At 38.7% G+C, this 23508-nt stretch overlaps 1 protein-coding gene and 1 long non-coding RNA gene across 2 annotated transcripts; both read right to left on the bottom strand.

Annotated features, from left to right (window-relative positions):
- Positions 1–2854: 2854 nt before the first annotated feature.
- Positions 2855–7682, bottom strand: LOC134804578 (uncharacterized). The gene is made up of 2 exons (XR_010146145.1): positions 7594–7682; positions 2855–3233 (listed from the first exon to the last, which is right to left on the bottom strand). It is a non-coding gene; the product is annotated as an uncharacterized LOC134804578 (long non-coding RNA).
- A 1732-nt stretch (positions 7683–9414) lies between these two features.
- Positions 9415–22121, bottom strand: LOC134805054 (uncharacterized). Its single transcript, XM_063778340.1, has 7 exons — positions 21950–22121; positions 21046–21150; positions 20503–20669; positions 13611–13715; positions 10419–10589; positions 9815–10007; positions 9415–9604 (listed from the first exon to the last, which is right to left on the bottom strand). Exons 1-7 carry the CDS (start codon positions 22075–22077, stop codon positions 9415–9417), a joined length of 1059 nt encoding a protein of 352 aa, XP_063634410.1. The 5' UTR covers positions 22078–22121.
- Positions 22122–23508: the final 1387 nt, after the last annotated feature.

Here is a 23508-nt window from a genome sequence, read left to right as displayed (position 1 = left end):
ACTAAAGTTTATTTCAATAGAACTTGCTAACTATGTAAACAAACCGCCATATTGAAATTGTCTCTGAATGATGAATTTACTAGTGATGGGCAAGACTCCTACTTACTACTTTACTAATGTCAAACCATATCGAATAATAAAATACCAAAAGTAAAAAACAAGTAGTTACTTATTTTTAATTTGTTTAATCACGATCAGAAAACAAATTAGTACTTAAGAATGATGTATTGATGTATTTTATAACCGCGGCGGTAGGTACAGAGCGTGGGTTGGGTAGTGTGTAGCGGGTTTATAACACAAACTTTAGTCACAACACTACCCATCATAGACAATTGTAGAATTTAAAAGAAACAAAACCGTCATTTCAACAGGTCCTAATAACCTAACTTATGAACCCATTTTAAACTTTTAATTAAATATCCAAGATACAGTTACATATTTATGTATTTTACGGAATGGACCGTTTCAATAGTGTATATGTGTATGGTTTCAATGGTATTTGATGAGGTGGTGTGAAAGTTCAAAGTGAAACAGTGATAAAACAAAGTTACGTTGTTTGTTTACATAGTTAGCAAGTTCTATTGAAATAGACTTTAGTTGTTTTCCCTACATGTTAGGTAGCCTCGTTTTTTAACACAGGTATTTATATTGGTTCTTATCCATGTTCAGTTCTCCTGAAGCCTGACCTTTGACCTCGCACGAAATCTCACCCTGCGACGGCGCTGCGGGCTTTTAGGGCTATGCGGACCTCGACCCCCGGCCTCTCTTTTTACTCTTTTGAACATATTTTACCATTGGTCTGTGTCCGAGCTCCGCTCTCCTACAGCTCGGCCTGTGGCCTCGCTGTGCGAAGTTCTTCTCGGCCTTCGGCCTCGCTTTTTACATACTCATATGGGTCAATTTCACCAAACGAGCATTTTTATCTAATTTCCATGGAATTTTGAAATATTGATAAGATATAACAAAATGTGATGTGATAATTCGTAGAAAAATAAAATAAAGCTAATATTACTTTCAGGGTACACATATTCATGAAATTTTGAAAGATATTTCAGTTTGAAAATTTGATCCGGGCACGGGAATTTTTCTGTCCATGAGAATTGGATTTTGCTGGCACGGGAATTAGTTTTCTAAGAATTATTCGTATTTAAACTATGTTTTTTTTAATCAAAAGTAAAATAATAAACTTTTAGGATTATTAATGACCTATTTCACATTTGAGATCTATTGCATGGTTTTAAAGCATCATTAACGATAAATGCATTAAAACTTTCGGAGTAAATTGCACCACCGATCTCAAAAAAACATAGAACCAAACCCACCGAAGGACGGAGAAACCTTTAAAAAATCACTTTATTATACTGTGACTGTACCTCTACTTTATTCAACGGTTAAGGCACAACTAAAGCATACTATGTTTGAGACACTGAGTTCCTGGTTTACAACTTTAAAGGAGTACCGACATGTTTTGCAAATTACACCGAAATGAGGCACTAGCCCGGGACACATCGTAAATTTGGTTTTATTCAATGAGTTGAGCAAACACATTATTGTGATATAAAGAATATGATAAGTTAACTAATACTTTATGCGTGAATAACCATAATAACTCCGATCTAATTCATCTAATGCCCCATCTTGAGTAATAATTTTTTGTTTCATAAAATCTGGGTGCGGGACACTCCCACCGAACATCATTTTTGGCATTTGAATTTTTTTTCTTGTATTATATAAATAATAAATAAATATTTTGATAGTGTCCCAGACAGAATATAGGCTGTAGATTATGCCTAAATTAATTCAGATTTATTGAACAATCATTTATTGCCCCGGACACGTAAAAAAGGCCCTCCTGAGAAATGCCCATACAAATAAAACTGATGATTCAAAAACTTAACTAATGAAGTTAAGGATCTTTCTGAATTAAATAAGAATAAATGTTATTTTTTTAGTTTGATTATTATTAATGATTAATAGCCATCATCTGATTTTAAGAAACATCGTTGTGGTGGATTTCAATTTTATATAATGGAATATCGTATGAACACTTGGACAGCCTTTATGTAGGTTTGTTTAAAAGTAGTATATATATTACTAATATTTATGAATAACATAGATTGTTTTGGTTTTTTAATGAGTCGTATTAGAATCGTAAGCTTTAACGATAGAATTGTTTAGCATTCGTAGATTCGCAGCGAATTATTAAAAAAGCGATATTTACTATGTATTCATTAAAATTCGCATAATAATGGCCCAGTTATAATTGTTCCACGATATATGACCTAAATAACGCTAAAAGACATATAACGTCCATAGTAATAGCGTTTAATAATTAAAATAAATGATGATTTCTAATTACCGTGCCTAGAAAACGAGGCATGGGAATTAGATTTCGTAGGAAATTAAATCGTCTAAAATCTAATTCGCATATTACAGAAATTCTATGTTATCCTCAATATTAAGATAGAAATGGGCTATGTCACACTGGTGCTATTTAACGAAAAGATGTTTAAATTATATACATTATTGTGGCCACAGAAATTATTATTGTGGCCATGGAAATTAGATAAAAATTGTCACACTATTTCATTGTTCTGTCGTAAATTTCTAGAAACTTCAGTGGGTTGTCAAAATCGTACCTTTATTATCTGTTAGAAGACACATGACAGAACAAGAAAAGGGAAGTGCAGTACAAGTCAAGGCATCACGCGCGATGTTGATTGGCTTTGAAAATTTTCAACAAAAAAAATACTCTCGAGCTCGGACAAAATTTAATCATCGATCACGAGTTATTTACCACAAAGAAATTTTGTAAAGAAGTTATTTAATATTCAACAAGTGATACTAATGTAGTTTTTAGTAGGAATTTTCATTATACTCAAAAACAGATTCCGGACAGGGCACGGGAGTAGTAATTTGAGGCTTTAAGTATTTTTAAGTGTACCCTAAAAACAAATTAATCAGTGAATTCATGTTGACCGCGGTGTGGAAGTGTGACTTCTTTATGAAAAAAAAAAATGGTACGTATTATCTGACGCTACCTTCCGATTTTCATCTCGGACACAAAAAAAATCGCATATGAATGATCTTTGTAAGCTTACAGCAAGTGACTCCGAACTCTCTTTCATGCGCATGAGAACAAAGGCTGTGTCTTCTTGGTCAGAATTACTCTCCGATGCAAGGCCAGGGCCTAACCCAGGCCGCTGGTGACCGTGTTGCACCAAAGGAAATAACTGAAAGAAAAGGAAATAAGTAACTTCCAGCTTCCTTGCTGTTTGTGTGACACACATGTTGTGCACGCGAAAGAAACAGTCCCACTAAAGGAGCAGCCATTTAGGCCGCGTAGCAACTCTTAACTCAAAACCCGCATTAGGAATGAATGACTCGTATCGGACGCCACAAACCACAAAGTAGGTATTTAAACTTAAACGGCCTTAATCTTCAATGTGTTTTTGTTTTAACGAAAGTTAAGTAAGGTGCAATACCCGCTCTTAATTGCGTTGTTAGAAAGGTGGTAGAAACCCTATTGTGTTAAGAGCGCTATTACATTTCGGCGTTGAGCGAGTTTAGGTATTTTACGCGCTGCGGCAGGCCGTGCGAGCTCAGTATGCCGATCCCTTCTACCACACTCGCACTACAATGATGGATTAAACATTCTTGATCCTTCGCGAAGCATATTGAAATCAACCATAACAACACTAACTGTACTTAACTTTTAAAGTTCTAAAACTGTTATTTGGTAAGTACGAAAATACTAAATGCAGTGCAAATGTACATAGGGGCTGTTCATAAATTACGTCATCTATTTTTGACGATTTTTGACCCCCCCACCCCTCAAATCATCCAAAAATCAAGCTTCGGATGAATCTGTTTCCTCCTACGTCATGTTACCATCATCCGATGTCCAGACCCCCCCCCCACTCCTCCCATTTGAAACGACGTAATTTATGAATAACTCGTACTTATGAAGGTAATCGCCATCGAGTAATATTCGAAAGAAATTATAGGTACCTACTCGCTTATTTACATGTTTCGTCATTGCATTTGGTACCTATAGGTTGTAAAGTTTGTATCAACGAGGGTTTAAAAACGAACTGGTACTGAGGATCTGATGATGATTAAGGTGGTCACGGATACCAATCAACCATGTAGTAACATGATTAGGCTCGTTTGATTCGTCTCAACAAGATCTTTGACACTGAAGATACACGGGGTCTGATGATGGAGCTGGAAGGTGGCCACGGGTACCAGTCTATCATGTAACTAAACAACTTCGTGTTTGGGCTCGTTTGATTCGTCTCAACAAGATCTTTGACACAAGACAGTACTCAGGGTCTGATAATGGAGCTGGAAGGTACCATTACCAATCAACCATGCAACTAAACCACATCGTGTTTAGGATCGTTTGATTCGTCTCAACAAGATCTTTGACACTAGGTGATACTCAGAGTCTGATGATGGAGCTGGAAGGTGGTCACCGGTACCAATCAACCATGCAACTAAACCACTTCGTGTTTAGGCTCGTTTTATTCGTTTCAACAAGATCTTTGACACAAGATAGTACTCAGGGTCTGATGTTGGAGCCGGAAGGTGGTCACCGGTACTAATCAACCATTCAACTAAACCACTTCGTGTTTAGGCACGTTTTATTCATCTCAACAAGATCTTTGACACAAGGTAGTACTCAGGGTCTGACGATGGAGCGCGAAGGTGGCGACGGGTACCTGTCTATCATCATCAGCTCCATCATCAGACCCTGAGTAGTATCTTATGTCAAACATCTTATTGCGACGAATCAAACGAGCCCAAACACGAAGTGGTTCAGTTACATGGTAGACTGGTACCCGTGGCCACCTTCCGGCTCCATCATCAGACCCTGAGTATTATCTTGTGCCAAAGATCTTGTTGAGACGAATCAAACGAGCCCAAACACGAAGTGGTTTAGTTGCATGGTTGATTGGTACCGGTGACCACCTTCCGGATCCATCATCAGACCCTCAGTACTACCTTGTGTCAAAGATCTTGTTGCGACAAATCAAACGAGCCCAAACACGAAGTGGTTCAGTTACATGGTAGACTGGTACCAGTGGCCACAGTCCAGCTCCATCATCAGACCCTGAGTACTAACTTGTGTCAAAGATCTTGTTGCGACGAATCGAACGAAGCCAAACACGAAGTGGTTTAGTTGCATGGTTGATTGGTACCGGTCACCACCTTCCGGATCCATCATCAGACCCTCAGTACTACCTTGGGTCAAAGATCTTGTTGCGACAAATCAAACGAGCCCAAACACGAAGTGGTTCAGTTACATGGTAGACTGGTACCCGTGGCCACCTTCCAGCTCCATCATCAGATCCTGAGTACTATCTTGTGTCCAAGGTCTTGTTGAGACGAATCAAACGAGCCTAAACACGAAGTGGTTTAGTTGCATGGTTGATTGGTACCGGTGACCACCTTCCGGCTCCAACATCAGACCCTGAGTACTATCTTGTGTCAAAGATCTTATAGAAACGAATAAAACGAGCCTAAACACGAAGTGGTTTAGTGGCATGGTTGATTGGTACCGGTGACCACCTGCCGGCTCCATCATCAGACCCTGAGTACTATCTTGTGTCAAAGATCTTGTTGAGACGAATCAAACGAGCCTAAACACGAAGTGGTTTAGTTGCATGGTTGATTGGTACCGGTGACCACCTTCCGGCTCCATCATCAGACCCTGAGTATTATCTTGTGCCAAAGATCTTGTTGAGACGAATCAAACGAGCCCAAACACGAAGTGGTTTAGTTGCATGGTTGATTGGTACCGGTGACCACCTTCCGGCTCCATCATCAGACCCTGAGTACTATCTTAAGTCAAAGATCTTGTTGAGACGAATAAAACGAGCCTAAACACGAAGTGGTTTACTTGCATTGTTGATTGGTACTGGTGACCACCTTCCGGCTCCATCATCAGACCCTGAGTACTATCTTAAGTCAAAGATCTTGTTGAGCCGAATCAAACGAGCCCAAACACGAAGTGGTTTAGTTGCATGGTTGATTGGTACCGGTGACCACCTTCCGGCTCCATCATCAGACCCTGAGTACTATCTTGTGTCAAAGATCTTGTTGAGATGAATCAAACGAGCCTAAACACGAAGTGGTTTAGTTGCATGGTTGATTGGTACCGGTGACCACCTTCCGGCTCCATCATCAGACCCTGAGTATTATCTTGTGCCAAAGATCTTGTTGAGACGAATCAAACGAGCCCAAACACGAAGTGGTTTAGTTGCATGGTTGATTGGTACCGGTGACCACCTTCCGGCTCCATCATCAGACCCTGAGTACTATCTTAAGTCAAAGATCTTGTTGAGACGAATAAAACGAGCCTAAACACGAAGTGGTTTAGTTGCATTGTTGATTGGTACTGGTGACCACCTTCCGGCTCCAACATCAGACCCTGAGTACTATCTTGTGTCAAAGATCTTATAGAAACGAATAAAACGAGCCTAAACACGAAGTGGTTTAGTGGCATGGTTGATTGGTACCGGTGACCACCTTCCGGCTCCATCATCAGACCCTGAGTACTATCTTGTGTCAAAGATCTTGTTGAGATGAATAAAACGAGCCTAAACACGAAGTGGTTTAGTTGCATGGTTGATTGGTACCGGTGACCACCTTCCGGCTCCATCATCAGACCCTGAGTACTATCTTGAGTCAAATAAATACATATAGAATGTCAGGTCGTTTCAAATATTTTTAATCCTGTCCGGTAGTATATTAAACTGTACCATTATAAATTATAATACTATAAAAACAGTGCTAGGATCAAAGTCTCTCGTTGCGGTTTACACGCACACAGTATAGCGTTTTACACGGCGCCCGCCGCACACAATGATAAAAAACCTCGTCGTCGCCGTTGAAAATGTGCGGAGCCGACCGACACACGTCCTGCCTCTACAAGCTCTGCCGCGGCACTGAGCTGGCGCAGCGCGCGTCATCGGTAATATAGAGTAGTTTTCAAAAAATTGCCAAAAAATTATAGTAGAATTTCATAAACACTAATGTATACCAACAGTATAAGCAAACGTTGCAGATTGCTTGAGTATGAAAATGACTTCGATATTAAGTAGATTTTCGTAGGAATTGACACTTGTTTCGGAGAGAAAATCGAGTTCGTTTTACTTTGATTTTCTCTTTCTCAAAGGTATGTAGGAAAAATATAGTTTGATATGCCTAAAGTACAGGGTATTAGTAATACAAAATAGCCAGGTTTAGCAGAGTAAAATTCTCAACATTTCCAAATAAGAGCTCGCCATTCAGTGCTTCACGGGGTTTTTCGGAAACGACCATCAGAAAAAAAATCATTACTAATTTAATAAGTCCTTTTTCTAATATTTACAACGATATTTATAAAGATAAGAAGACGCTTTTACTGGAACAAGCACTCATTGTTTCTAATAATGAGCGCAAAGTCCTGAATTTTGTCGACTAGTATCATCAATTTTGCATTATTTCGACTTTTCTTGTAAGAGCGCTCTTAATATGCCTTGAATGTGTGAAGCGATAGCTTACACTTTTGACGTTACTCCGTGCAATAATATTATTTTTCCACACCGTCGTCGCGAGGTCCTCGGCCCCGGGCGTCATCCAATTGTGTCGCGGCAGCCGCTGGTGGCGCCTGAACAGCTTGTGGCCCTAAGAACAAGGAAGTGCACTTCACTGACAACTAAAATGATAAACTTAGACAATTGATTCTCATTAAAACGTGTAAGTGCATTTCCTTGCTGTTTATTCGTTTGTCGTTGAACAACGCGATGTAGTGTGATAGTTCTTAGCAGGGCCACGTGCAATAGATAAAGGTGGGATCAGACGGTTCACTCGGATGAATGTTCACTCGAGTGAATGTTTCATTTACCTTTCATTTCACGTTCACACAGCTGCTGGAAAGATTATTCATTTTTTTTTCTTTCACTATGGCGTCGAATGAAGTTGTGCGTCTTCTTGGTATAAGTTTAATTTGTGATCAAACATTTAATAAAGATTTTAACAAAGAAGATGCAAATAAAGCGTCGTCGGTAGTGGCTGCGACCTTGGATCGTAAGAAATTTATTTGGAGCCTCGAATACATTGCTGAGAGAATTAGCCGATGATGATCCGAAATCGTATTTCAACGGATTGCAACGGAACCATTTGCGGATGACTTAAAGCAATTTTGTAGAACTTCTATTATTAGTAATAGATCCGTTAATAGCGAAAGAAAACATTTTAATGAGAGACAGTATACCTAGCCGAATAAAACTCCAAATTGTACCTACTGCGATACCTTGCTACTGGCGATTGTTTTGGAACTCTGGGATTCGAGAAAAATATGCAAAATCCCAATGAACGTTCATTTCTGTGTTCACATCGTTCATTTTTTGTTCATTCGGAGTACGAGTGAAAGATGCCGAATGAAAATATCCAACATTGTTGGATTCTTTCACTAATGAATTCATTTTTCATTTTTGGTTCATTTTGTGTTCAGACGCGTCACTTTGAGTGAAAGATGAATAATGAAACTAGAAAATGAACAAAAAATGAACCGTCTGATCCCACCTTAAGAGACATCTTATGCCGGCTGTACACACTCGTCGAGACACCCCGAGACAGATCGAGAACGAGTGTGTACATACTGCTCCCTCCTCGTCTCGCTTTTACTCGTCTCGCCTCGCCGTTCTCCGATTGGGTCGGAGCGGTGACGAGACTCTTGGCGAGAGGCTCTCGGCGAGTGTGTACAGCCCGCATTAGGTGGGGCAAGAGAAACCGTATCGTAAGGGAAATCGTAAAGTCCTTCTACGTACCTAAGTATCATAAATAAGCCCAAAGCCAAACATTGAAGTGGCCTTGCTAGAGGTAGCATAAAGGTCTACATCAGAAGGCCGACCGCCAGCCAATATCGAAAAATTAAAAAATGTTTTTCTGCCTTTCAGTCGCTCGAATATATGCAACATGGGCCATTATTTTTTTTGTCTAATTTTGATAAAGGTTTGACACTGAAAAGCTCCTTATTCTGGTCGAAAGAAACACGAAATCCAAAATTGGAGCGAAAAAATGTATGAAAATTCCCATTGAGTTACGGAAAATTCCATACGTTTTCCGTAACTCAGTGGAAGATTTTGTAGGACATACTGTGACATTGCGGAATTAGGAACTCTATCTATGTACCTACCAAATTTTATCAAAATCTGAGTAAAATGAAATAATGAGAACTAAATAAAAAATGTTGGCGGTAGGCACTCAGAGGCGCTACCGCGAAAATCGAAATTCGCAAGTTGCGGGGATCTGTCTCTTTTACTCCAATGAAGGCGTAATTAGAGTGACAGAGAAAAATGCCCGCAATTTGCGAACTTCGATTTTCGCGGTAGCCCCTCAGGGTTTAGGTAATAAGGCTAATAATCAAAATACCTGCGATTGGTGACGGCGGATTAATGTTTCTTTCGATCGTTTGGGCATATTTGCATTGTTTTTGTCAACGGCTACACAAGCGTGGCATGACTTGCCTTTCCTTAAATGCTTTAATGTGTCTACTGCTACCAACCCAGGGATCACCATAAAAAATACAACATTCAAAATAAACTCCACCGGTCTGCAAAATATTTTCGAAGTTAGTATTTATTATAAGAATTGTGAATCCAACGTACCTTTTATTTTTAGTATTTAAAATTCCTTCACTGATTTAAAATAATTTAGATATCGTTACGTATTTCCGTGGACTTCCTTTTAAAATTTTATTTACATTTTCGGAACGCTGGAATGTAATTAATTGTTAATGTTGTAATTCGAGCAGGAAACGTACAAGCTGACCACTCTGACTGTCCTCTTGCCCGTGTCCGGATGCACCGGCCAGCCCTTGCTGTCGTACACGACCTGGCGAGCTCGCAGGCAGCGCTCGCGATAGCGGTCGATAGGTCTCGGCTCCTCGAGGACCCAGTCCAGGCCCCACAGGCCAGCTCGCGGCCATACCAACCCCAACAGACCTTTCAACACGCCTGTTTGATAGAGAACCGTTTTCAAATCTAGTCATAATTAAGTGGGTACAATTTTTAACATGATTATACCATTATACTTACCGAAAATAAAGAAATTGAAGATGGCGGCCATTTTTAACAATTTTGACTATCCACGAATTCATATTAAGGTATATCTTTCGGATTCTCAAATATCATATTCATCATGATCGACATGATTAGAGCAAAAATGAAGAAATTAAAGATGGCGACCGTTTGTTCCAATTTTGACTACAGACTAATTGACGGACCGGACAGACCGGATGACGGACAGATTCATATTAATTATTGTCATGATTCGACCAATGTTTTTCAAAAAAAAGGGAGAAATGCAAGTAATCCCAATTAATATTGAGTAGATAAATTATTAATGTAATTTACGTTAAGGCATACCGAGAAAGAGTAACATCCCAATAACACCAATAATAACGACCGCAATGTTAATCGTTGTCACATCAACATAGTGGCAAGAGCGAGTGAAGCGGGCGCCGCGCCGTGCCGGCAAGCCCGCGGCGTCTTGCCTCGCCGCAGACATCTCCCGGCACGGCAGCCGGGGGTTGTCGCCTGCCAATTTGCCAAACACCATAAGCCCCCATTAGCACGGGAGCTTTTTCAACGCGCGGTAAAAAAGCGCTTGAATCTGTCCGCAGTGTCCGCACTCTAAATTCGATTTAACGACCAAGGCTTAAAGTCGAAAATCCAACAACGCTTGATAAAAAGCGCCACCGCTGTCGTGTGAATACATCCATGGTTATCCATTTGTGTCATTCAAACGCTTTATTAACGTGCGTTGAAAAAGCTCCCGTGCGAATGGGGGCTAAGCGAGGAGCGTATTTTTTCTCATCTGCTGGGCATGACTCTTTTCATCACATTTGCTCGAAAATAGTACATTGTGCAACGTAGGGGGTAAGTGAAATTTTGGAGACGAGGGTTTTTATTCCCGACAGCCGCACACTTCTGTCAAAGAATGACAATATGGCGGTCTAATGTTTGAAATGTCACCGTATTTAAGAATTATTTCGCTTAAAATTTAGTTTTTTCTTCGCAAGTGTGATGAAAAACATTGTGTGTAACTCCGGGGGTACGAATAACAAAATTGTAAGCTCGAGTTAATTAAATATTTTTAAACATTAAACAAAAATATATTATAAAATATATAAAATATAAAATATATTATAAACTCATTTATACCTACTTGTTTCGTATAAATTAGTGACATAATTAATAATTAATAAATAATAATCGGCCAACAGCATGTTGGGCCATGCTCAGTGTAGGGTTTCGTAGTTACCATTCTGTCAAAATAGGCCAAACGGGGGCTATTAGTAAGTACCCTTATGATACTTTTAGTTATAGTTTATAGTACCTTTTCTCAAAAATGGACGGCAAAGTCGACTTTGCCGTTTAAAAAATAGGTTGCGAAGCGCGTAGTTTATGGTCAGTCAAAAATTAAAAAGTTAAAAACATTGCAGTCTCGATTTTGGGACTGCAATGTTGCATACAAATTCCATTATTTGTCGAGTTCCAAACTTTTTAAAAGTTGAAATGGCCATATCAAATGAAGGCACAGGCCCATTAAACAGCCAAACAGATGATTAGTACCGTGACTATTTAGCTGTCTCAAATAGGTTGGCGTATTTTCGGCAGAAAAATACACTTCTATTTTTTTATTAAAAAAATAAAAAGGCGGCTAAGCTAATTTTTCCAATTGTTTCTACTTTTTTCTGTGAAAATATATACGTAAGAAAGTTGCTTTTGTAAAATATTTCTATGATATTTATATTTCTTGCACCATTTTTGAGAAAAGCACTATATATGACTCGGCTGGAAGGCTACTTGCTGGCTTCGGATTCAATTAAACGGACTCCCAAGGTCGTCCGTTTAAAACGAATCCTCAGCCTGCAAGTAGCTACTTCCGAGCCTCGACAATAATGTACTATTGCAGCGCTTTGTACTTAGGTACTAGGGATTGCAGTACCGGTACTGTTTAAAAGAACCGGGATTTTCGGTACCAGGCAAACATGGAACCGGGATTTCCCGGTATTTTCGGTACTTTCGGAACTGCCTTCTAAATTCAGTTTTTGTCTCAATTTCTAGTAAAAAAAGCGTAAAACGACCATGAATCTTTCTCTAAATATTGGTACAATATAAAAAGTACCATAGTGAAGGTACACACACTCTTATGTTTTACGATAATATGTGTTATTAAGCCTACATGCCTCTGCGTTGTATACTACTAAATACAACATAATAATATAATTTGGTTTAATCCTAAACTACATGTGATATTTAAACTGAATTGTGGCTCAGTAATATCACCAATTGTTTAAAAAGTATAAGCCGTTTCGTGAAAAAGGATAAAAAATTTAATAAGTAATCATTTCCGCATGCGTTTGAAATGGGCTGTGGCGGGGATATCTTACTTAGGTACCTATAGATAGGTATAATAACAGAACTATCAAACCGAAGAATCAAGAAATTATTAAGTTAGACTTTACCATGTCACAGTACGATTTAATCATTTTAAAATGTCATTAACTCATTATCATATGAGAGTTACTTATACGGTGATGAAAAGGAGTATTTTATTAATTATTTCGCTCGTATTTAGCATAAGAATAACTAACTATTCGTATAAAATTATTTATCGTAGAAACACTTATGCCCTTAAAGTTTAAAATTACGCAATTTCATATTGTCGGCATTGTCAAACCCATTGACTAATTTTTGTTTTGATTATACCTAATATGTGGTCAGCCGTAAAATATTAGCATCAGCCTTAGATTGATAACATATATTTCTTTAAAATACATGATAGTTCATGCTAAGTAATAGAAAACAGTCAAATAGTACCGAAAAATGTTAGTCCCGAAAATCCCGAAAGTACCGGGAGTTTAATTTTGAAATCCCGGTTCTTTGCTTGGCTCTAAATCCCGGGAATTCCCAGTACTTTCGGTTCCGGTATTTCCCGGGAGCAAACCCTATTAGGTACGTCTTTTTACTAAGAAAACAAGATTTTTAGCAATAACTCAAAAGCGACTAGACCGATCATGTTCGCTATAGTTTTCATTGAAAGTATTTATTAAGCTCTTGTTTCACGATTTTTTTATATTTTTTTGACCCGTGGTTCAAAAGTTAGAGGGGAGGGGGGGACACATTTCTTTTTCTTTCGGAGCGCATATTTCCGAAAATCTTAACTATATCAAAAATGGTTTTAGAAGACCCTTATTCGTTTTGAAAGGCCTATCCAACGATACACCACACTGTAGGTATTCATTAAACACAAATTTTAATCGTGGCTGGCTGATTGATGGATGATTTCTGCCTTCGATGCTTAACCTGTCAAAAAATTACAATATGCGGACGAATGATTGAAGTATTTTACAGATGGCGCCAGCATAGCTTGCTCTGTAAATCCCTAGATTGTGTCAAATTCTTGTTGGAATTTTATGCCCTGTACGCAGGCCCTTTAAGCCAGTATAAGCCAAATCTCATAAACCAAAACTAGACACAGGGGAACGCTATGATGGCGCCATCTATGCAAACCTTTGATACTTAGTTGCCAACTCCATTGATTAATCATACCGTAACAGATGCAGTCGCAATGCCACACGCAGTAGCAGTGATCGCTTTTCTTTATGAGCGCATCCCGAACTGCGACCGACTCGCCGTCCTCATTTAAGAGGTAAACTATGGCAACAAAAATAAAAACAAAGAAAGTTAGGCCACCTGTTTACACTTTGATTAGTGATTACTTGATTAGTGAGAGTTCATACATTTGTTACTTGACTTTTTACCTGGATCAGCGAAAGATGGGCCCTGTGACAATTCTGATATTTCTATTAGTGATGCCAAAGTATCGATAATTTTACTTTTTTTAGGGTAATGGTTTTATTGTACAATAACAGCCAAGTCAGTTAAAACGTTATATGCAAACTTATGTTATTTTTACAGGTTTAATGAGAAAAAAAGCTCATGTTACTCATTTGGGCTGGGTTGACGTCATCTCTCAACTAAGTAGGTAACATTTTAGTTCTACATATAATCTTTGCTTTTAAGGCGAGGTATGCCCGAGGAAAATTTTCAGATTCTGTCAAATTACCCCATTTCACACACAAGCACACTTCACGCACACTACCTCACTTTACTGGGACAGGTCAGTGACCCATCCTGTTTTTTTTAAGATGCAAATGAGAGTATTTTGAGTTTCGTGTTAACCACTTGCCTCCTTTGAGGAAGAGAAACTCTAAAAAAGTTCCATTGAAAGAAGGAAGAGAAACAATATATTTTATCTTACTCTCCTTGTCTGTGCATGTCACATGTGACGTATTTAAATGTAAATTAACTAAAATCGAAATCATTAGATACGCGTACTAAATAAACCGAATAAATACAGAAGTCGTCAGATGAAAAACGTTATTTAGGTACTACTCTATTCAATAGGGCTTTCGATAAGGCGCAAAATCAATTCAATGATAATTTCATTGAAATCATATGTGTATTCCGATGATGTTATTATTATATAACTTACTTACCTTAGCTTAGCTTCAATCTGTATATATTTAGTTGTAGTACCTAGCTAATAAGAAAATTTTGCATGCTTTTTCAAGTGAAATGTAGGGGAGAGCGGGGACAAACGTAACGGCGGGTGGAAAGGAAAGTAACTATTGCTCTGTAGGTGTATCTAATAGTCAAAACACCATTCCGCTGCTATTACGTGATAGACAGTGGCGCCCCCTTCACTTGCATTCAGTCGAAACAGGCGCCACGTGCTATTAGGTTGTGTGAGAGGACGCAACGTGATTTTTCGAATCAAAAGTACGTTTTTCGACTTTTAGTTATTTGATGTTTACGTTGTATTAAAATACATACATTTTCTGAATATTTGCATATCCCCTAGAGTGGCATTGTCCGGCTCCCGGTCTCTACGGTAAGTGGCGGGGAGCCGGGATACGGACAGACATAACAAGCCGTTGAATGGCGGCGCCTCAGATTTAACGGTGGGTTGAGGTTGAGTGGCGCGGCCATTTTGGAAAAATATACGTCAAGTGGCGGGGCCTCCAGGAGGGTCATCACGAATTTTGCGCGTGTTAGAAATATGACCGTTTCTCAAAAAATATGTATGAATGATATATATTAACTATGTATTATTGAATTCAGCATAAAGTGGTTTATTTGATTGTATACCAATGAATTACATTCTATTTTATGTGAATTATGCTGGACTTGATCAAATCTCATATTATTACCAATTTTTTTCTACTTTCATGTATAAAAATACGTATAATTAGGAAATAAAACAATTGACTGTAGAAAAAGCAGTTTTTATGACAAAACAATACATTTAATATGATTCACACAGTTCTAACAAACTTTATTTTACGCGGGAATTCGACCGTTAAGGAATACCATCCTTGTTTATTGACGAATGCATCTTGCAAGAGTGAACAAGCAAGGCATAGTTTTAACGGTTTTATTTTAGGCGCGAAATACGATGTCGCACAGAGGCCGGGAGACGGTCTCTGCCACTCACGGGCTTGTTATGACGGAACCGTCTCCCGGTTCGCCGCCAATTAGGGAAGTGTCCGGCTCCCGCCCTCTGCCACGCAGGGGCATATTTTAAAAAATGGCCGCACCATTTCTCCTACCCTTCAACCGGAGGCCCTGCCACCCGCAGGGATATTGATTATTTATTAGATTGATTGCAATTTATTTTCTCGAGCACGTTCCGTTTCAAAGATATCTTTCATGTTTTCAGAAAAATGCGGTCGGGTACAAAAGTAACAAAGCCGTATAGGTACAAAAGTAACATTTACATCCCATAGAATATATACCTATTGAATCTAATATGGTGTCACATGCTTAATGCGTCAATGATGATTTAAACCAGGGCTCTCCAAACCCCGCCCCGCGGGCCAAATCCGGCCCGCGAAGCGTTCCAATCCGGCCCGCCGACAGCGGTCCAATCCGGCCCGCGGGAGCCAGGCTCCAGGTGTTCAGCCCTATCAGTAGCAACCAGATACAACCCCCCCCCCCCCCCCCCCCCCCCCCCTCGGCGCCGACAGTGGCGCGCGCGAAAATGCTGAGGCGCAATATGGCCCTCAGGTAAAAAAGTTTGGAGACCCCTGATGTAAACGATGTATGCCATATTTGTGAGTGAAAAAACTCTGGCCCTGAATTATCTGAGTAGAAAACATGTTTATAACAGAATAATTGACCTCATCACTTGAAATAAAAACAATGTCTAAAGAGGACTTAATATTGATTTGTTTTCTTAAAATGCTAATGTTTATGTAGTTAAAATGCAAATATTAAAGTGTGTGATCAATAATAATTTACATATGTATTTAATTAGTACTTTTTTGATTTCATATACCTATCATATTATATTAATTACAGCCCACTGTGTCTTGTTACTTTTGACCCACACGTGTTACTTTCTGCACGCCAACGGGGTCATGAGTAACAAAAGACGATTATTTAGTCACTCTGGTACTTACATACAAAATACACAATTATAAGGTTAATTAAGATGTACAGAACATGCAATGAAGTTATATATGACTACATTAATTTCATCAAAATAATAACGGTTAGCCAGAAACTAAGGTCAAAGTACAAAGTGTTGCGTTTCTCCCCGCTCTCCCCTACGCATCCAAAATTACTGTCCACCTATGTTCATCACTACATTTTTGCAAACATATCGTTATCTTTATCAATAAATAAAGTCCTGGCAGGGTGGAAATTTAATTTTGGCGGATTGTTTTTCTCTGCATCTGACTGTACAGCTACGCCAAATTTTTGGTAAACTTACGGTTATATGTTCAGAATCTGAATCTGTGTAGTTATTTAGTACGAAAATACTTAAGATTAGATAGATAAGATATGGACATTCCTCTGGTCCTTGAACTACGTCCAAAAGAGAGGTATGGGCACTGTGAATTACATCTCGCTTTGTGTGGTAGGACACGGGCTGTGTCCTACCACATGAACTGGAATGACATCCGCTGTGCTGTGTCACACAGCACAGCGGATGTCATTCCAGATCTAGAGCAGAGCTCAACCTTACCGAAATCTGCAGCCAAATAACACTAGATCCTACTCATAGGATTGTTCCTGCCGGTGAGTATGGTTGTCAGTTATCAACGAGGGTGCGGAGGGTTAGGCACGGCAACGCGCATGTACCTAACACCTCTGGAGTTGCAGGCGTCCATAGGCTACGGAGACTAGAGATGCGCATAATCGTTCACTGAGTTGAAAAGAGTGATTCATATCTTTCGCTCGCGGTGATATATATCACTCATTTAGCTCATTTAGCTCATTTCGCTCAGTAGATCTGTAGATTAAATAGTGAGTAGAGAGAGATGTCAATCAATCAGATTGATTGAATTGTTTGGTTTGATTTGTATTACCTACGCACTTGATCGTTAAAAAATATGCATTATTAGTGTTATATAAGCTATACTATACATACATTTACTACAATATACATATTAAGCAGATTTTCCTTCATACTTGGACAGGCTTAGGACTGTCAATCTAGATTTTTTAGGTTAATAATAAAACGAGGGAAAAACAAAGTTTCTCCTAAACGTACCTCATATTAAACATAAACCCCTCTAATCTAGATTGGCAATTATGATGAAAATCTGATACTATATAGTGTACATTTCATAAAAATATTAGACTATCATTACATTAATTACACTACCTAAGCCCGTCAATTAAATCTTAAACTAAAATTGGTCAACAAACGACAGCCGTGTAGTCTGCTCTCTCGACATCCAACAGTACTCTGTACATAAAAGTGCGTAAATGGGATGGTTATATAATACGCACAGCCATAAGTGCGACGAAGAAAGCAAATCACACGGTACGGATCCCGCCATGTTTTCCCGGCACCCTCCGAATTCATCCGAAACGCTCCGAAACCGTCACTCCGCATCGTCTCACTCGTTTGGCTGGGCCCGCTCATTCGATCATGAGTGGGAAAGAGCGAGCAAGTAACACCGATATAAAAGAGTTACTGAGCGAAATGAGCTAGTCAAATCTGTACTGAGTTGAAGAGTGAGCTAGTTCAATCAAAAGATACAGTTCATTTGAATCACTCGCTCGCGAACGACACATGTCTAACGGAGACTGCTTACCATCAGACGGGCCGTATGCTTGTTTGTCATCGACGAGGTATAAAAAATAAAATCAAATATGCACAGAATATAATTGAACTAGAAACTTTGTTTTATTTTATAGTAAATTTGGATAACAATCGATACATAGACAATCACAGTAAACCAGTCCGCAACGGTATTGGCCTGTAAGCCTCGTAGGCAAGTATATCTCGGCCTTCACGAGCCGCAAAAACTCACTAGGACTGAGGCTAGACCATAGTCGTTTATTTATTCTTGATTTCATGAAGGTTTGCAGAACAGCACGTAATCGCATTATATATCTGGGCGGACCTCACAGCAACAAAATAGGTGTACCGCTTCAAGATTTTCAAGTAGTACACGAAATATTTACATATCGTTCCGTATTAATAGGTAATATTTGAAGATCAAAAGTTCTCTAACATAAATACAAGATCACAAAATTGTCATCACAATCAGTTCATTGACGTTGACGTACAGAAGTCACATGGGTACGTTTTTAAAATTACGCAATATTAGGTAATACCAGCATGATGAAAATTAACTCCAATCAGTAAGTATGAGTCTTCAAACTTTTTCCATTTTAAGCGGGGTTTTAAGGAGCAAATTACTTAAATGATTTTAGAACCGTATTGTTTTAAGATAGTTTACTGCGTTTTTCAATAATTATCCCCCGTAAACAACAACAAATCAAATTTAAGATGAGACTCGAGCTCTATGTGATGATAATTAATTTACCCTATTTTTTAAATACAATTTGTCTACTGGTATACTTTTTCGTATACGTATATGATTTAATGTCAAAATAATTGCAAAACCCAACTGTCAGTTTAGTGCGCCCCGCGATAGGACCGCCTTCGTTCAAGCCCAGCGGGCATCTGATCAAAGAAGTTGCGTGCACGGGACCGCTGATATCATGTTTTTGAACTTATTTATTTAATGTTAAATTAAAAAAAAAAGTAATCGCGGAATTCGCTCAAGCATAAAATTTATTAGAAGCAGTTTTCATATTTTTATCTTTTGTGCACAAATTGTTACGAATGTTTAAAGTCCGTTTTAGACCTATGTTTGTGATCGTTTTCTATCGAGCAAAAGTCAAAACCTTAGGATTCGAATCGCGGAAGTCACTAGAAAAAGCCCTCAAGATTGCTAATTGAATGTATGGCAGCCGTATTGTGATCCAAAAAAGAGCTACGGCTTTTTAAAAACTTCGTTTTCTGAACCCACTGCACCTTAACACTAAAAGCTTGTATAGAGGTCGTATCAAGGTTTCAGAGGTGACCACGTCGTATAAAAGTCTCCGGCAATACCTTTTCAGCTAAATTGTTTTATTAGCAACTGATGTAAAGGTTTACTTCACCATTTTATAGAGCCGTTATAGTCATCTCCTAATAGAGTCTGTGGCGTTAGAATTATTTTAATTTCTATTTATAATTTCCTAAAAGTTGGTATCCAAAGGTTATCTCGAAGAGATCGCTCATTCGCGATAAGACTGCATGTTGTTTACTTCTACTCGTAATCATATTTTACATATTGTATTCTGTATTTATCAATATACATATGTATAATCGGAAGTCGACAAACGAGAAGTCCCTATGACAGCTCAAAAATGCTACGAGAATTTCGGCCTCTGCCATAAGACACTGTGATGAAGGAGGGTCAAACAGATCACTGTGTTATGTCTTTCCTGTAGACATACACGAGAGTTAAGGGCTATAAAGGCTAATTTTCTTATTTAACCCTTATCCACGTGAAAAAGTCCTCCTTTTATTTAGAGAACTATGATAAAATCATTGCTTACATGCCCACAAGCCGTTAACTATTGCCCACAGGAGAGAAAAATGTACTGTTCGCGCGAACACACTAGTTTTCTCTCCTGTGGGCAATAGTTAACAGCTTGTGGGCATGTAAGTAATGATTTTATCATAGTTCTTTAAATAAAAGGAGGACCTTTTCACGTGGATAAGGGTTAAATAAGAAAATTAGCCTTTATAGCCCTTAACTCTCGTGTATGTCTACAGGAAAGACATAACACAGTGATCTGTTTGACCCAGGAACGCGAGTTTTAAGGATATTGATAGTCATAAATCAAGGCTCATCACAACACAACGCTCATCATCATCGCAACAAATAGTCGCTCTGCAACTTAACCCTTTACCAGACTAAGGGACATAGGTATATTTCCCACATACGGCACTTCAAACATGTGTTCTATTTTCGATCAGTAAGACTGACATTCGATTGTAATTTTTGAACTGTGAGCCTGGTAAATGGTTAAGGTATTTTGCGTATTTAAAACAAATCTGAAGAAAAGGCTATAGGATACCTACCAGTGCAGTGCTGGAGTTCGGGATTCTCGCCGGGAGAGAACGCTGGCAGGCGCAGCTGCAGGCGCCGCGTGTGACGTGGTGGCAAAGACACAGCCTCGGAGGTAATGTCCTCTTCCTGCTCTTCTGAGAGCTTCACTGGATCCGAATCACAATCTCGTATTTGTACTCTAGAATTGAACACAGGAAGAAGTTAATTGCCAGGAATGCAGCAATTAATAAAATACCTACCCTAGAGGGCCTAGCCAAGATGATTATCGATATATTGTCTTCGGTTACCGCGATAGTAACTCATGAAATAAAACTATAGACACGGATTATATTGCGTATAATGACTTTATAATTCTTCCCGACGTTTAGAACCCTACTTTACAGCGTCCGTGGTCAACGGGTGATTGAGGAAAATATATATATTTACCTCTGTCAAAATTGCAATGTGCAAATCTACCCACATACTAAAATAATGAATCAAAAAGAACTATTTTCAAGTAATACTATTAAGTCAGGGTTTCTTAAAGTGGGGTCCATGGACTTACTCTTACTTACCTAAATCGCGCCACGAAGAGACCCGTGTTTGTTACTTGCACCGTCAACGTTGGTCGACTGCCTCTAGTACTATCAGCAACAATAACTGCTATTCGGCCGGGTGCACTAGAATGTATTAGAAACAAAGCTATCTTAAAATGCACGTTTAGTAGGCCAATCAAATTAGATCCAAAAATAGCGTTTTGAGGAATTCATTCCCAGCACGCTGGAAATCGTTTTAATAGCTTAGTTTGGTTCCATTAATTCCAGTGGGAATTAATTATTAAAAAAAACTAATTTGATTGGCTACATAGAATTGTAGAAATTAAATATAAATAGATTATTAAAATATTTCTATTAACTAGTATTAAACTAAAAGAAATAGTAAGTATCAACGAATAAAACACAACAAAGTTTATCTCGGAAGATAACATAACATAAAACCTGTTTTTAAAAACATAAACAACCTCCTTGATGCACCATCATTATTATGTATTTAGGCAGGGGTGCGAAACTCCTGACTTCGGCCAAACTCGGCTCCGCTCGGCTCAGCATTGCTCCGAGCAATTATTAGGGTTGGCACCACTTGACTTCCTTTTGCGTGCACGACCACAGATAAGATAATCACTTGAATTTTGACAACCCTAAATAGCCGAAAGGGATAGTGCCATATATTAGAAAGGGATAGTATGATTCGACCCTGAACCGCTGTCAAACTTCGGTTTTGTAGGAAGTTTCCTTTCTGTACGGTAGTACTATTATTTATTCTGTGATTTAGGTACATTTAGCTCAGCAGCAGAAGTAGCTTAGCGGGTTGGTGGTCATAATGATATACACATGCTCTTTCTTACTCTTTCAACAATAGGTTGTACTTTGACCATTTTGACCACATTACCTTAAGAGCAACTTCTGCTGCTGACGTTACCTTTCGTGAACTAGCTGATTGTTATCTGCTCGTGCTTCCAAATCAACTTGAGCATGGCGCGTGCTCCGGTGCCGCGTTGTTAGGAACTTGTCCGATGCTTGATTTATAACACTTAATTTGTCTGCCATGTCATTGTTTAATGCTCTTGAAACACGCACAATTACTTTTCGTCGACTCTAAAAAACAAAATGTGACTTTCTAGAGTTTGTAGGACAATTCGATATTTGATCAAACATGAGGGCTGCCATCTGTAAATTCGCCGAACCCGGTCAAAGACTTAAAAAAACCCGGACATTTGGCGTAAATCGCATTTTTTCCCCAGACGTGTATTTAAACGTTTTACCTTCTTACTTTGTACACAATAATGCCGGTAAATAATTAAATTGAATAAGGTGTTTCCGTGTTTATGTGAATAAAAAGTGTCCGGGACACTTTTCGAAAACCCCCCCCCCGGACGGCCTCCAAACTAGGACAAATCCGGGAAAACCCGGACGGACGACAGCCCCTTAACATGACTAACAGGTACGTAGTTTATAGCGCACGTATTTTGGCCATTGAGACATTGACTTACCCGGCAGCCTGGCACATTCCCAGAGCATTTACACTTTACACTATATATTTTTTTTATCTAATGCGTTTTCATGTTTGTTGTATGGTTGCACGAATGTGGATGATGCAAAAGTTTGCTTACTTGTACTCGTGATGACCTGATGTGATGACCATTAGGTAGTATATGTATAGGGTGTTTCAGCGTTGGCTAATATTTTGGCTTAACGGATAATCTGACGCGTAGGTGTTTTCGTATTCTACTTACATTCCCGTTGTAAATTTGAACCCTACGTTAGGATTATTCTCACGAGTTGGCAATAGTAAAGAACTAATGAATCACACCTGTTTTTTACTATTAGAAGAAACATTCGCAAGAGTCGTTGATGATTCGTCAGTCTTATCCACATCTAAAACATCTTCTGTTGGTACCAGTAAATAGTTGGCGTCGTCTGCACTGAAACGTACACAATGTAAAGTATTAACACATCTTAGATTTTTTACAAAAAAAGAACACTCAGTGCAGTGCCCCAGTTTATTGGGCTACCCCTTTCAAGAAACACGTCCTATTAAAATACATACTTCTAATAGGTCGCCCGAACTGAGAACTCGCGTTTAGCCAAAAACTATAAGTAATAGAGTGAGTTATAGACGTAAATTTTATTTCAACGCTGATTGTTTGAAAAATTTGAAAATAGGATATTTGACTGTACCTATTTAAAATAAATTACCTATTTTACACCATTTACACCATGCATGAAATAAAGCACCAGAAAATCAATAGAGAAACGTAGACAGCAGTTATTTTTAGACACAATTTCTATTTTAAAACCCGTGTAAAACAATAAAGAGTAGGTACTTAATTTGATCGTGGCGTCACATGCCAGTGTTTAATATAAATTCAAAAGTAGCAGAATCGTTTTGTCAGATCGAAAAAAAACCGGGCAAGTGCGAGTCGGACTCGCGCACGAAGGGTTCCGTACCATAATGAAAAAAATGCAAAAAAAAAAAAC

Source organism: Cydia splendana, chromosome Z (genome assembly GCF_910591565.1).
Source record: "Cydia splendana chromosome Z, ilCydSple1.2, whole genome shotgun sequence".
In the NCBI taxonomy this organism is placed as follows: domain Eukaryota; kingdom Metazoa; phylum Arthropoda; class Insecta; order Lepidoptera; family Tortricidae; genus Cydia; species Cydia splendana.
Note: the sequence above shows the minus strand (reverse complement) of the source record. Positions and strands in the feature narration are given on the sequence as shown.

Excerpts from the sequence above, each read along its gene's own strand:
- LOC134805054 (XM_063778340.1), bottom strand. The coding sequence starts at position 22,077 with ATGGCAGACAAATTAAGTGTTATAAATCAAGCATCGGACAAGTTCCTA. Across the intron at positions 20,670-21,045 it reads CTCTTCGTGGCGCGATTTAG|AGTACAAATACGAGATTGTG; the intron begins GTAAGTAAGAGT and ends GTTCAATTCTAG. Across the intron at positions 9,605-9,814 it reads ACAGTCAGAGTGGTCAGCTT|ACCGGTGGAGTTTATTTTGA; the intron begins GTACGTTTCCTG and ends AATATTTTGCAG.